Source organism: Dipodomys ordii, unplaced genomic scaffold (genome assembly GCF_000151885.1).
Source record: "Dipodomys ordii isolate 6190 unplaced genomic scaffold, Dord_2.0 Scaffold55, whole genome shotgun sequence".
Taxonomy (NCBI): domain Eukaryota; kingdom Metazoa; phylum Chordata; class Mammalia; order Rodentia; family Heteromyidae; genus Dipodomys; species Dipodomys ordii.
In genome coordinates, this window is record NW_012267271.1 from 4,980,255 (window position 1) to 4,992,967 (window position 12,713).

Sequence of the window (12,713 nt, forward strand, 5' to 3'; positions counted from 1 at the left end):
CTCCCGTCCACCCCTTCTCTGCCTCGGGGCGAGGCCTGCACCAGAAAGGGCGCCATGGCAAGGAGTGGATGGTTTTGTCTTTTTTAATACTTGACTTTATGGAATATTAAATGTGTAGAATTATTTAGCACTGAAAGAAGCCCAGCTGAGGGCTGGGAGAGAGTCTGGGGTCCATTTGTGCTGGAGCTGCCCCAGGCCCCATTTCTCTCCATCTTCCCCAGGGAAGGCAGAGCCCCCCCCAAGGTGTGCTGAGGCCTGGGAGGAGTGTGTGGGAGCCCAGAGCCCAGGCCGAGCCGGGCTCACTCAGCCTCATGTTCCCGGCACAGGCTGGCAGCCCTATCTCCAGTGACCCTAGACGGCCTGGCTCTTGCCTTCCTCCTCCTCCTCCTCAGCCCAGAGGGTCTCCCAGGGGCCCGAGGGCCAGCCGCAGAAGAAGTGGGCCAGGTTTCGGGTCAGGCCACGATCGAAAGGATTGTTGGGCCGCTGGCGGAGGTAGGCGATACGGTGGGAGGAGATGAACTCCCAGGTGGTCGTGTTGCTGGCCACCAGGTAGAGGTGCGAGGCCAGGAGCAGGCCGGCCACCAGGGAAAAGAGAGATAGCAGCAAGAAGGTGGCGAAGAGGAGCCCACTAGACCGCAGCCACAGTCCCCAGGGCTGGAAGAACCGGAGGCCGGACCTGCAGCACGGGGATGGGGACCCGGGCTCTGTTCAGACCTGAGGGTGTGTGCTGCCCACCCTCCCTCATGCCCCACGTGCGGTGGTACCTACCATGCCAGGTACAGGCCCCACAGGAGCACCACCAGCTGCAGGGCCAGGTAGGCCACGAAGAGCGGGTGGTTGCGCTCCCCCACGCAGTTCTCCATCCAGGGGCAGTGGTGGTCGTAACGACGGACGCAGCGGCGGCAGTCACGGCAGTGCCGGGCCCGCAGGGGCTGCTGTGGGTGAGGAGGGAAGTCCTGTGAGCCCTCCACGGGCAGGGGCTGAAGCCGCTGTTTGGCGTTTTGGTTGCTTAATTGGAGTTGCAAATCTCTTGCCTGCCTAGGCTGGCTTCAAATTCCTGAGCCTCAGATCCCAGCCTCCTGAATAGCTAGGATTACAGATGTGAGCCACCAGCGGCCCACCACTGGGCTGAGGTTTACATGTGAAAGGCTAACTGGCTGCTTGTGGAACTGGCACTAGAGAAAAGGGGGTGAGTGGGCCAGGAGGTAGCTTTAGGGCTTCCCTGCCTGGGTTTATTTAGCAATTGGACAACTAAATGGGAGTCCTGGGTGTTTTTGATCACCTGTCCCTGGTTCTAGGGCCAGGTAGTAGAGGACCAATTTTGGGTCTCCTGAGAAGCTAAAGTTATAGAACATTATAGCCATGGGGCTTGAACTCTGGGCTTGGGCGCTGTCCATGAGCTCTTCTGCTCAAGGCAAGCGCTCTACCACTTGAGCCACAGTTCCACTTCCAGTTTTCTGGTGGTTATTAGGAGATAAGAATCTCATGGACTTTCCTGCCCAGGCTGGCTTTGAACTGGGATCCTCCGATCTCAGCCTCCTGAGTAGCTGGGATTACAGGCGCGAGCCACTGGCACCCTGCCTTTCTTGGAGGAGAGATGGGCCAGGGAGATCTCAACTTCATCCTGGCCCAGCCCATGTTGGGGGGAGGGGGTGTCCCTCTTTCACCCACCAGCACCAGGCAGTATCTGCAGCGCCGAAGAGGGATGGCTGGAGGAACCATGGCTGTCTGTTCCTCCTTGGGCTCCTCCTGGAAATCAGAGATAGAGCATAAGTGGGACCCCTCTGTGAAGCACATGGCAGCAGTGGGCACCTCCCTTGGGGGCCAGCATTAGCTGTATGCTGAGTATGGAGGGTTTGGGCCCATTCCGTATAGAATGGAGGTGTGAGTGGGTCAGAGTGCCTGCCCTGCAATGAGCAAAGCGGTATGGCCTTAGTGAGTCACTTTCTGTCACTGGGCCTTGGTGATTTCCTTGTTGTAGGTTAGGGGTCTAAGGCTGGCAGGGGACTCACTGAGCTGCCCCCATCAAAGCCTGTGGTCTGGCATGGGATCTGTTGCTGGGGCCTTGGGACCCTGTGGCCCAGGGGAGGGGTTCAAGTCCTCAGGGGACCCTTGTTACCTGTGGCTGGGGCTGAGTGTTCACATAGCCAGGGTCCATGAGTGACACAGCCAGGTAGAGCAGCAGGGAGCCCAGCACCAGCAGCAGGAAGGTGAGGGGCAGGAGCAGCTCCCCTTGCTCTTCCCACTGCCGCAGCTCTGGAGAGACCAAAGAAGGGCAGTGAGGCTGGGCTGGGCACCACAGAAGCACAGGGCTGGGCAGCAAAGTGGCTGAATAAGGCCTGGCAGTCAGGGGGAGAGGAGGAAGGGAACAGGAAGGTAGGCACATGTGAATGGGGCAGACCTGCTGGGTATAGGGTGAGGAATTAAGTGCTCCTGAGTCTCTGGCCTCTGGATGGGCAGAGATAGGGCCGGTGTTAAAACTGAGACCTAGAGGCTGGGACCTATGCTGCAGAGGGGCCCAAGGGCTCCTGGCAGGGTTACTCCTTGTGGGAGTGACTGAAGATTCAGGTGCCAGACAGCAGAGTGGCCAAGTCTCTTGCCCTTAGTTGGAAAAGGGAGCCAAGAACAGAGGTGGGTTTGGATAGCGTCCTGGCTTGCTGGCAGGTAGAGGCTGGACCACTGGGGTGGGGGCTGCCCTGAGTAAGGGCGTGGCAGTGGAGGGGGGTGGGAAATGATTGCCACAACTACGAGACTACGGGAAGTCGCTGCCCCCATCCTGGGTGCTGTCCGGCCAGGATGGGAGCCCGGCCCCCGGCGGCCGAGGGTGTGGCACGGTGCCAGAGGTCCTCCCGATCTTGCACGGAGAGGTTCGGAGTCAATTCCTGGAAACTACGGGGTGGGTCCAGGGCCAGGGTAAGAAGCGGGGGTGGGGGGCGCGCGGCCGCCCTTGGGTTTGGTGGGCACCGGTCAGGAGCGGGGTAGTGGCAGGAGGGCAGTGGGTACGGGGCGGAAAGCAGGTGGCGCCGGGCTGAGGGCCAGGGAGGGCTCTTGGAAGCTGGCCAGGTGGGAGAACCCCAACATCTCTGAGCGGGGCCGGGAGGGCAGTGAGCCGCCAGTGTGCAGGGAATCACGCGGGATCGGGTGGGTCCGGCTCACCGGTGTCGTGCAGGAAGAGCACCAGCGTGATACCCCAGGTCAGCACGGTGTGCCCGGTCCGCACCAGGACCCCAGGGCTGAGGAGCGCCCAGGGCGCCATCGCCTCCGCCCCGGGCCCCACCCGGAAGAAGCGGCCAGAGGGGGCGGTCCCTCAGGAGAAGAGGGGGCGTGTCGGTCTGGTGATTGGCTGACAGGGAGGTGGGCGGAGCCTGAGAGGGTCATGCCGGCAGCCTATTGGATGGCAGCCGCGACCGAGTGGGCCCTCAAGCCAACAGGTGCCTGAGGAGGCTGAGGGCGGGGCTGGCGCGCGCGCAGCCGGTAACTCCACCGACACTCCCCCCCCTCCCGCCCCGCCCCGCCCGCCCCACTCCAGCCAGGTAACTTTGAGGAGCGGGAGACCCACTCCCTCCCCCGCGCCCCCTACGCCCCGCCCCCAAGGGCTCCGCTCCCGCCGTCCGCGCACGCGCACATCCTCCACGGCGCTCCCAGGGCCGTGGCTCTGGGGGTTGGTGCCTAACTGGAACTGCGCCCATTGAGGCGACGCGGTGGCGGGCCCCAGGGGCCAGGCCTGCCAGAGGTTGCCCGGGGAAGGCGTCGTCACCTGCTTGCTTTTGGATGGTGGCGTGAGCCACGCCGTCTGGGATCCTACCGAGTCACTGAACCAACTCAGCTCCGTGCAGCTGTGACCAAATGTTTATGAGGTAGAGCGAGCCAGGCACGTGGCTCCTGCCTGTAATCCCAGTTACTCAGGAGGCCATCAGGAGGAAAGTGGCTCAAGGCCAACTCAGGTAAAAAGTGAGATCTCCTCCCCTCTCAGTAAGAAGCTGTGTCCACCCCTGGCGGTGCGCACCTGTCAGCCCAACCACACCGGGAGCTTAGAGATGTAAATTGTGGTACACGCTAGCCTAAGCACAACTGTAAGACCCTATTTTTGGAAAACAAAGCAAAAAGGGGCTGAGGTGTGGCTCAAGTAGCTGAGTACCCGTCTGGCAAGTTAGAAGCTCTGAGTTCAAATTAAGTACAAGAAAAGAAAAGAAAAAAAAAAAGGTAGAATGAGGGAGGAGGGGGGATGGTGGTTAGCAGACAAAAATGCCAAGCGCTGGGCGGTCAGGCCAGCTGTGGGTGTTAGCTGGCAGAACTTAGGAATTCCATCTTTGAGGATGAGTTGTATGGGTACATTACCGCCCCTCCCCGACCCCAGCCCTTCTTTCTTGATGCAGCAGACTGGCTGCTTGAGCACTGTAGGAAGAGCCTCCTAGGAAGGCCCACCTGGTCCAGGTTCTGCTTAGGAAGAAAGGAGGGGGTGAGGGGATGAGGTAAGAATGCTCAGGTTCCAGGAAAGTGGTGTGGTCCTGGTGACCTGGCCTACAATTCCAGGCCCCGTGGGCAGGTGCTTCCACGGAGGCCCTGAGGGCACAGGTCGGCCACACGAGCATGCAGGGATAAGCCCAGGCTAGCCTGGGTGTTGCTGGAGCTGGACCCTTCACCATGTGACCCTCGTGTTCCACCCTCCTCCCTGACCCCTGTCCACTCCGAGTGGCCTGCAGGAGGAACCCTCACTCCCTCGTTGCCTCCTCCATCAGACAAGGTGTCAGCAGGGCCCCGTTGGTCTGCTGGCCAGCTCTGAGCTGTCTGGTCAGAGGTGTGAAGAGAACACTGAAGAGCTCGTCTGTGGCCCCAGTGGCCCCCCCTCCCCTCTCCAGCAAGCCTGCCCACAGCCGCCACCCCTCCGCTCCCCAAAAACGACACTCTGCTCTTCTGCACTTTGCACAAAAATGTATTTCTGTGACATCCCAAAGTACAGACATTTCCCTGGGCCCCAGACGGTGAAGCAATGCGATGTGAGCGATGTGAGCTCTGCCGGGGTCTGGCTGGGCAGAAGGGCCTGGGTCAGGAAGGGGGGTGGTGTCTGCCCTTGGGGAGCACAGGGCTAGGCTTCCTGCCCAGCCCAAGGGAGAGGTTTCTGGAGGAAGGGCCCCTGGTGTCGCAGAGCCCTGCTAATCTGGCCTGTTCTGGAGGCAGGAGTGACAGAATTCAAAACCAGGCCAGGGAAGGAAATGGGAGGAGAGAGCCCCACGGTGGCCATCAGGGGCTGCCTCGGCCAGGGGCTCCTCATCAGGGTCCCGCGCGGGAGGCCACATGGAGCTGCAGCAGCAGGGAGGGGCTCCAGACACTACACACAGCTTCCTCCAGTGTCCGCTGTACAGCACAGGCCCGAGGCCCAGCGGCTTCCTGGGACAACGGGGACGGTAAGGGGCAGGGAGGGCTGTCCAGGTGCTGGTCTGGAGGTGGCTGCCTCAAGAGCTGTGGGGTCCTCTGGGCAGCGGGGTGCACCCGGGCTGGTGAGGCAGGTGAAGTTGTGCTGGTGGGAGAGGATGAGCACTTTGGACGCTGTGGGCAGCTGAGGGTTGGCGGAGGAAGCAGCTCCAGGCCCTGGGAGGTGCTGGCTTCCGGAGCTGGGGACAGGTCCTGGGTGTTTGGCAGAGGGGCAACTGAATCTGCCCCTGACTTCTGACCACCCCTGGGCTGGGCCTTCAACAGCCTAGGGCCTGAGGGAGGCTGGGAGACAGCCTCTATAGCAGCATGGCCGCAGGCAGGCCTGGCCAGAGAGCAGCAGGCCACTCCGCCCGGGGCCTCCAGGTTGCTCTCCTGCCTTAGGTGGCCCATAGCCCAGAGCACCGAGGCTTCTGGGAGACCCAGCAGGGGTTCGTTTGAATCCCCAAATCCTATCAGTCGCCCCCAGGAGCCCAGATGAGTACCTCAGGTGTGGGCAGGTGGCACAAGTGCTGGCGAGGCCCTGGGAAGGGTGGCCAGGGTCTGCGCTCACTGGGAGGGACCAGACATCCAGAGGCGTTTAGTGTGGCTGGAGTGGGCGGCAGAGGTGAAGGCCGGGCCGGGTGGAGAATGGCGGTGTGAAAGGGGCGCTGGGAGGGATGGCAGTGGTGAAGGCCAGGGCTGCCTGGAGAATGGCCAACGAAGCTGTGGGGCTCAGGAGGTTGCTTTTGTACAGAAATCATACACACAAAACTTCACACTGCCTAACAACAAAAATAATATATATATATATAATATATATATCTCACTAATGTTAAGGAAAAGCGTTGCTTGTGCAAAAGTCCCCTCTGTCTCCTTGTCCCATGGGAGGCTCTGGAAGGCGCCTGCCCACTGGGCCACACAAGTGCTTCTTCTCGGCCTGTGGTCCGAACAGTGGTAGCCATGGCGAAGGCCTCTATCTGGACGTGTCCATGTTCTCCTCTCTAAAGTTACTGCACTGCTCAGTCACCTTGCTGGAGACAATAAGGGGAGAGAGAGAGGGCTGAGGCAGCGCTGGGCTGAGCTTACTCCTCCTAGGGACCAGTAGAACTGGGTGACAAAAGGTAGGAGTGATCCTGGCTGGGCCCTGGTAGTCCACACCTGTAACCCAACCTACTCAGTAGACTGAGATCTGAGGATTACCATTTGAAGCCAGATCAGGCAGAAAAGTTGGTGAGACTTGTATCTTAAGTTAAACACCCAAAAAATAAGCCAGAAGTGGAGCTGTGGCTCAAGTGGTAGAATACCAGACTGGAGCAAAAAAAGCTCAGGACAATGCCAAGGCTCTTAAGTTCAAGCCCTAAGACTGGCAAACACACAAAAAAGCTGGGTGGCAGTGGTTCATGCCTGTAATCCTACTCAGGAGGCTGAGATCTGAGGATTGAAGTTTGCAGCAAGCTTGGGCAGGAAAGCCCGTGAGGCTTTTTTTGGGGGGGTTGGGATGGGGTGGGGAGGGGGCCTGAACTCTGGGCCTGGGCTCTGTACCTTAGCTCTTCAGCTTAAGACTAGTGCTCTACCACTTGAACCACAGCGCCATTTCTGGCTTTTTCTGCTTATGTGGTGCCGAGGAATTGAACCCAGTGTCTCATGCATGCAAGGCAAGTGCTCTACCACTGAGCCACCTTCCCAGCCCACTTCGTGAGGTTTTTATCTCCAATAAACTACTAAGAAAAAGCTGGGAAGTGATGCTATGGCTCAAGTGGCAGATGCTAGTTTTGAGCAAAAAGCAGCTCAGGGGCAGTGCTAAGGCTCAGATTTCAAGTCCCAAGACTGGGGGGAGGGGATGGGGGAAGAGTGATGCTGAGCTTGAAGGCATGGCTCAGTGGTGGAGCACTTGCCTAGAAAGTACAAGGCACTGAGTTTAAATCTCAGTACCACTAAAATAAATAGTGATGTGGAGGGCTGGCTCAGCGGTAGAGCATCTGTCCTGCACTGAGTGAGTGCAGTGGCTGGCAGAGCACCCAGGAAGCAGTACCTCTCCTTCCTTCCTCCCGACCCCTGCTAGCCCCTCACACACACACACACAGTGCACCTGTGGACAGGGCACCCCAAGGCCTGACCTTCCAAACCCTTTCCTTAAACAATGCCACCCTTTATTTCCCCTGCCCACATATCTTCCTCCTCCCAGCAGCCCTGGAGATTTTTTTTTTTTTTTTTGGTCTGGTCGAGGGGCCTAAACTCTGGGCCTGGACGCTGTCCCTCAGCTCTTCAGCTCAAGGCTAGCGCTCTACCACTTGAGCCACAGCGCCACTTCTGGCTTTTTTTCTTTTTTTTTATGTGGTGCTGGGGAATCGAACCTAGGGCCTGATGCATGCAAGGCAAGCGCTCTACCACTGAGTCACCTACCCAGCCCATCCTCAATGTTTAAATGTACCTTTCACCCAAAGTAAGGGCAGAACCAGCCACTGCTTCTACCCCAAAACACCATCACTGCCTGGGGAATGGCTATGCTCCAGGGCCCTAGTCTAGATGAACGTCACATTATGTTCATATTTAGGACCAAAGTTGATAGGCAAAGGTGACTATCCTAACCCCTACAATGTTCTGGAATGGATCCTGTTGGAAGGAAGGTTGCCACTGCTGATTATGACATGTGACATCCCTCGTCCTTCCTTTTCTTTTTCTTCCTTCCTTTTTTTTTTCTTTTTCTGGTCCTAAGGCTAGAACTCAGGCCCTGGGCACTGTCCATGAACTTTTTGTGATCAAGGCTGGTGCTCTACCACTTGAGCCATAGCTTCATTTCCAGCTTTTTGTGGTTAATTGGAGATAAAGAGTCTAACAGACTTTCATGCCCCAGCTGACTTTGAACCACAATCTTCAGCTCTCAGCCTCCTGAATAGGATTACAGGCATGAAGTACCAGTGGGTGCCCGGCTCTCTAAGCCCATTTGTGTAATCACTCATGGGGGAAGCAGAGAAGTATTTTAGACCTAACAATGATTCACACTCAAAAACCAAAGGCAGAAGCTGAATCCTAGCTACTCAGGAGGCTGAGATCTGAGGACACAGTTCAAAGCCAGCCCAAGCAGGAAAGGCCGTGAAACTCTCATCTCCAATAAACTACCAGAAAACCAGAAGTGGCACTGTGGCTCAAGTGGTAGGGTGCTTGTGTTGAGCTGAAGAACTGAGGGACAGTGCCCAGGGCCAGAGTTCAAGCCCCAGGACAAAAAAAAAGAAAAGAAAAAAAAAGGCAGAGGCAAGTGCTGGTGGCTCATAACTAAATCTAGCCACTCAGGAGGTTGAGCTCTTAGGATTGCAATTCAAAGTCAGCTCAGGCAAGAAAGTCTCTGAGACTCTTATCCCTCATAAATTACCAAAAAAGCTGGAAGTGGAGCTGTGGCTCAAATATTAAGAGTGCTAGACTTATGCAAAAAAGCTCAGTGACAGTGCTCCGGCCTGAGTTCAAGACCTAGGATAGGCACACACACAAAAGTCAGAAGACTCTAGCATATCTATGACTTTCATAATGATATTTTTCTTCTTTCTTTTCTAATGGTCTTCTGGCTTGAAGTCAGGGCCTGGGTGCTGTCCCTGAGGTCTTTTGCTCAAAGCTAACACTCTATCACTTTGAGCCACAGTGCCACTTTCATTTTCCTGGTGGTTAATGGGAGATAAGAGTTGCATGGCTGGGCGCTGGTGGCTCACGCCTGTAATCCTAGCTACTCAGGAGGCTGAGATCTGAGGATCGAGGTTCAAAGCCAGCCCAGGCAGGAGAGACAAGACCGTGAGACTCCTATCTCCAATAAACCACCAGAAAACCGGAAGTGGCGCTGTAGCTCAAGTGGTAGAACGCTCGCCTTGAGCTGAAGAGCTGAGGGACAGCGCCCAAGCCCAGAGTTCAAGCCCCACGACCGACAAAAAAAAAAAAAAAAGAGAGAGAGTTGCATGGAGTTTCCTGCCTGGGCTGGCTTTGAACAATGATTCTTAGATCTCAGCCTTTTGAGTAGCTACAATTACAGGATGAGCCACCAGTACCAGACTTTCTTCTTTTTGTGCTATTGAACTATATCCCAGCCAACAAAGGATTTTTTTTTCCTTTTTTCCCAAGACCTTCACATTTATACTTAAAGAGAAATTCCTCACATTCCACTTCAGCTGATTTCTAGAAGATACATGTACACCCACCTGGTCTTCTTGAGATGTCTTTGGCCAAAAATAACAAAGAACTCTGACCTGATCTGCTCATGCTCTATGATGAGCATGGAGTCTATTGGTAATGACAGAGAACCAAGCTCACAGCTGAGGCCACTGATGCTCCAATTCAGTTCATCCAGTGCCTGAGGTATTATGGCAGAAATGACACACAGAGAGGCTTCCACAGGACATGTCTGTGCTCAACTCTGAGTGGGCCATTGGGAACTCTGGAAACCATGGCCCACTTTGTTCCTTTGTTCCTTATAGCAAGGCACCCAGCAAAAACCACAGCTGTCTCTTACCGAGCCATCTCCTTGGTTTCCTGTCGGGCGGTCGCCATCTTGATCATGTCTCTCAGAAGAGGCACCCCACCTTCTTTGATCAGCAGGGGGCAGTACTTGTCAGCTGTGGGTAAGAGCAGACAGCTCATGATATGGGGAGGGGAGGTTTTCCACTAGCCTCTGTCCCAGAAACCCACCCTCACCTCAAGGACTATCCTAAAGGGGATGCCTGAATGAAAGCCTGTGGCTAGGAGCATCTGCCCAGATAGAGTGTGTGCTCCTGTGTCTACCAAAGGGAATAAGGACAAGCCCTTGGGGAAAAACATCCTTAACTGAGGATCAAAGATATGCCATTTTGCCAGGTGCTGGTGGCTTATACCTGTAATCTTTCTTTTTTCTTTTTTTTTTCTGGTTGTGGAGCCTGAGCCACAGCATCACGTCTGGCCTTTTCTGTTTATGTGGTGCTGAGGAATTGAACCCAGGGCCTCATGCATGCAAGGTAAGCACTCTACCACTGAGCCACCTTCCCAGCCCGCATAGTGATCTTATGAGATATTTTCCCTGGATACTGGTCACCAGATCCTGGGCGTGCACTTGTGGATGTGGGTATGAACTCATTTACTGAGACAGGGTCTTATTATGTAGCCCAGGCTGGCCTGGAACTCTCCATCTTTCTACTTTAGTATCTCCAATGTTGGGATTACAGACATGTAAAATTGTGCCCAGCTTGCTTGTATTTATTGTGTTGTTAATACAATACCACTGGGTGATTCTGGTGAGCAGTGAGGCTAGATGATGACAGGGAGGTATTGCTGTGTTTTTTTTTTAGCCCTGGGGCTTGAACTCTGAACCTGGGTGCTGTTCCTCAGCTCTTCAGCTCAAGGTGAGTGCTCTACCACTTGAGCCACAGTGCCACTTCTGGCTTTTTGGTGCTAAATTGGAGATGTCTCACAGATTTTCCTGCCCCGGCTGGCTTTGAACTGCAATCCTCAGATCTCAGCCTCCCGTAAGAGGGCACGCAAGGCAAACACTGTACTAGCTAGGATTACAGGCATGAGCCACCAGTGAGCGCCCAGCTGCTGCTGACTCTTATGGGGGCAGGAAGCATCAGAAGGCAGGCTGGAGCTCCATATGGGTGGGGCTGTGATGGGACTGGCAAGGCCCAGGCCTTCCTGGGGAGGGCTTTGTTTGAGGCCCATGCTGACCTGCCGCTTGCAGAGGCCCCCTCCTGGATGAGGCTGCCAGAGGCATGTTGTATGAACTATGGTAGGCACTCACGGTAGACAGATACGAGGTTATACAGGGCCCAGGTGGCCCAGTGCTGGCTGACAGCAGAGATGCCCTGGGGAAGGAGGCGGAGAATTGGCTCAAATGACCTGCAGGGAGAGAAGGCAAGATCACTTTGGACTCTGGGAATTGGAGAGTTAAGTCTTTTTACTCCCTGAAGGGTCCTAAGGACAAACATGAGCAAGCTGAGGAGGCCAGGGCCCACGGCAGCTGGTCTTTTGCCCAACCCCATGTGGCTTCCACCAGGAACTTCCTTGGGAGCCAGAGCAGATAATGGAGGCAGAAGGAGTGCAGACTGGAGCACCAGTAAAGAGGCCAGGCCAGGCCAGGGGGTGGGGAGCAGAGGAAGAGTGACCACCACCAACAGTAGCCATACTTGAGCCAGCCTGGACCAAACACCCAAAAAGTGGACAAGCGAAACCTCCTGGGCTAGCATATATAAGGCCCAACAATGAAAAGACAAAAGAACCAAAACCCCTGGGAGCCAGTGATTCTGCTTTCTTTTGCTCAGGGACTACAGTCCTGGTATCCTCCACACAGCCGCCTAGACCCAATTCTCCCAAGTGAGTTAAACTTCAACAACCATCCATGGCTGGCGGTGGTGGTGTATGCCTGGAATCCCAGCCTTCAGGAGGCTGAGGCAGGAGGACTGAAAGCTGAGGCTAGCAGGGGCTACATAAGGAGATGTAGGGGATAGCACAGTCACAGAAGGGGAGGGAGACCAGGGCCTGGTGATGGCGAAGCAAGCGCAGCACAGCAAGGGCTGACAACTCCTGATGGGGCACCCCCAGTGCACAGGGCTCCCTCAGGGGGCGCTGTCGTAGCTCAGTTCTATGTTGTTTCCTCTGGTTCTTACTTTCTCCTTTGTATTTCCCATAGATAAACATGTGCCAAGGATTTGTAAATGCCAAGCCTTGGGCACAGGCAGATGCTAGTGAGAAATAAAAGACCTCTCTGTCGTGTGTACTGTCTGCCACGTGGCTGTGCGTCAGTGAGGACAGACAGGACAAGAGTGGGACCAGGGGAAAAGTGGAGCTGGAGCAGAAGGGAGGAGAGCTATGCCCTGCCCGCCCCACCCCTACCTGTAGTTAATGTTCCTGCGGGAGTTGGTGTCCCAGCTCTGGATGGCTGCCCACATGCGCTCTTCCACCTCCTCCCTCTGGGGCTCACAGACACCCCAGGCCTCGGGCCCATCAAACATGATGTGGGAGAGGACTCCACAGGCATTGTAGGACACCTCGATACCATCGGCCTTGCTCTCCAGCAGGTGGCTACCAGGAGAAAAAGGAAAATAGAGCCCCCCCTCTTTCTCTCTTTTTTTTTTTGGTCAGTCGGTGGGTGGGTCTTGAACTCTGGGCCTAGGCACTGTCCCTGGGATCTTCAGCTCACCACTTGAGTCACAGCGCCACTTCCAGTTTTCTGGTGGTTAACTGGAGATAAGAGTCTCACGGGCCGGGCGCTGGTGGCTCACGCCTGTAATCCTAGCTACTCAGGAGGCTGAGATCTGAGGATCGAGGTTCAAAGCCAGCCCGGGCAGGAGAGA

General features: G+C 55.9%; 2 protein-coding genes across 4 annotated transcripts in view; both read right to left on the reverse strand.

Annotated features, from left to right (window-relative positions):
- Positions 1-69: 69 nt before the first annotated feature.
- On the reverse strand, positions 70-3,286 carry Zdhhc12 (zinc finger, DHHC-type containing 12). The gene is made up of 5 exons (XM_013021369.1): positions 3,157-3,286; positions 2,120-2,256; positions 1,672-1,749; positions 769-935; positions 70-676 (listed from the first exon to the last, which is right to left on the reverse strand). The coding sequence occupies exons 1-5, from the start codon at positions 3,254-3,256 to the stop codon at positions 352-354; spliced, it is 807 nt and encodes a 268-aa protein (XP_012876823.1). The 5' UTR covers positions 3,257-3,286; the 3' UTR covers positions 70-351.
- A 1,629-nt stretch (positions 3,287-4,915) lies between these two features.
- The window catches only part of Zer1 (zyg-11 related, cell cycle regulator), a 34,164-nt gene continuing 26,366 nt past the window's right edge, over positions 4,916-12,713 (reverse strand). For all 3 annotated transcript variants that reach the window (XM_013021496.1, XM_013021497.1, XM_013021495.1), the window contains exons 13-16: positions 12,253-12,441; positions 11,162-11,259; positions 9,905-10,007; positions 4,916-6,443 (exon numbers count right to left, since the gene is read on the reverse strand). In XM_013021496.1, coding sequence (XP_012876950.1) covers positions 6,386-6,443; positions 9,905-10,007; positions 11,162-11,259; positions 12,253-12,441 — 448 coding nt within the window. In that variant the 3' untranslated portion in view covers positions 4,916-6,385. The remainder of the gene's footprint in view (positions 6,444-9,904; positions 10,008-11,161; positions 11,260-12,252; positions 12,442-12,713) is intronic.

Excerpts from the sequence above, each read along its gene's own strand:
- Zdhhc12 (XM_013021369.1), bottom strand. The coding sequence starts at position 3,256 with ATGGCGCCCTGGGCGCTCCTCAGCCCTGGGGTCCTGGTGCGGACCGGG. Across the intron at positions 2,257-3,156 it reads GCTCTTCCTGCACGACACCG|AGCTGCGGCAGTGGGAAGAG; the intron begins GTGAGCCGGACC and ends TGGTCTCTCCAG. Across the intron at positions 936-1,671 it reads GCAGATACTGCCTGGTGCTG|CAGCCCCTGCGGGCCCGGCA; the intron begins GTGGGTGAAAGA and ends CCTCACCCACAG.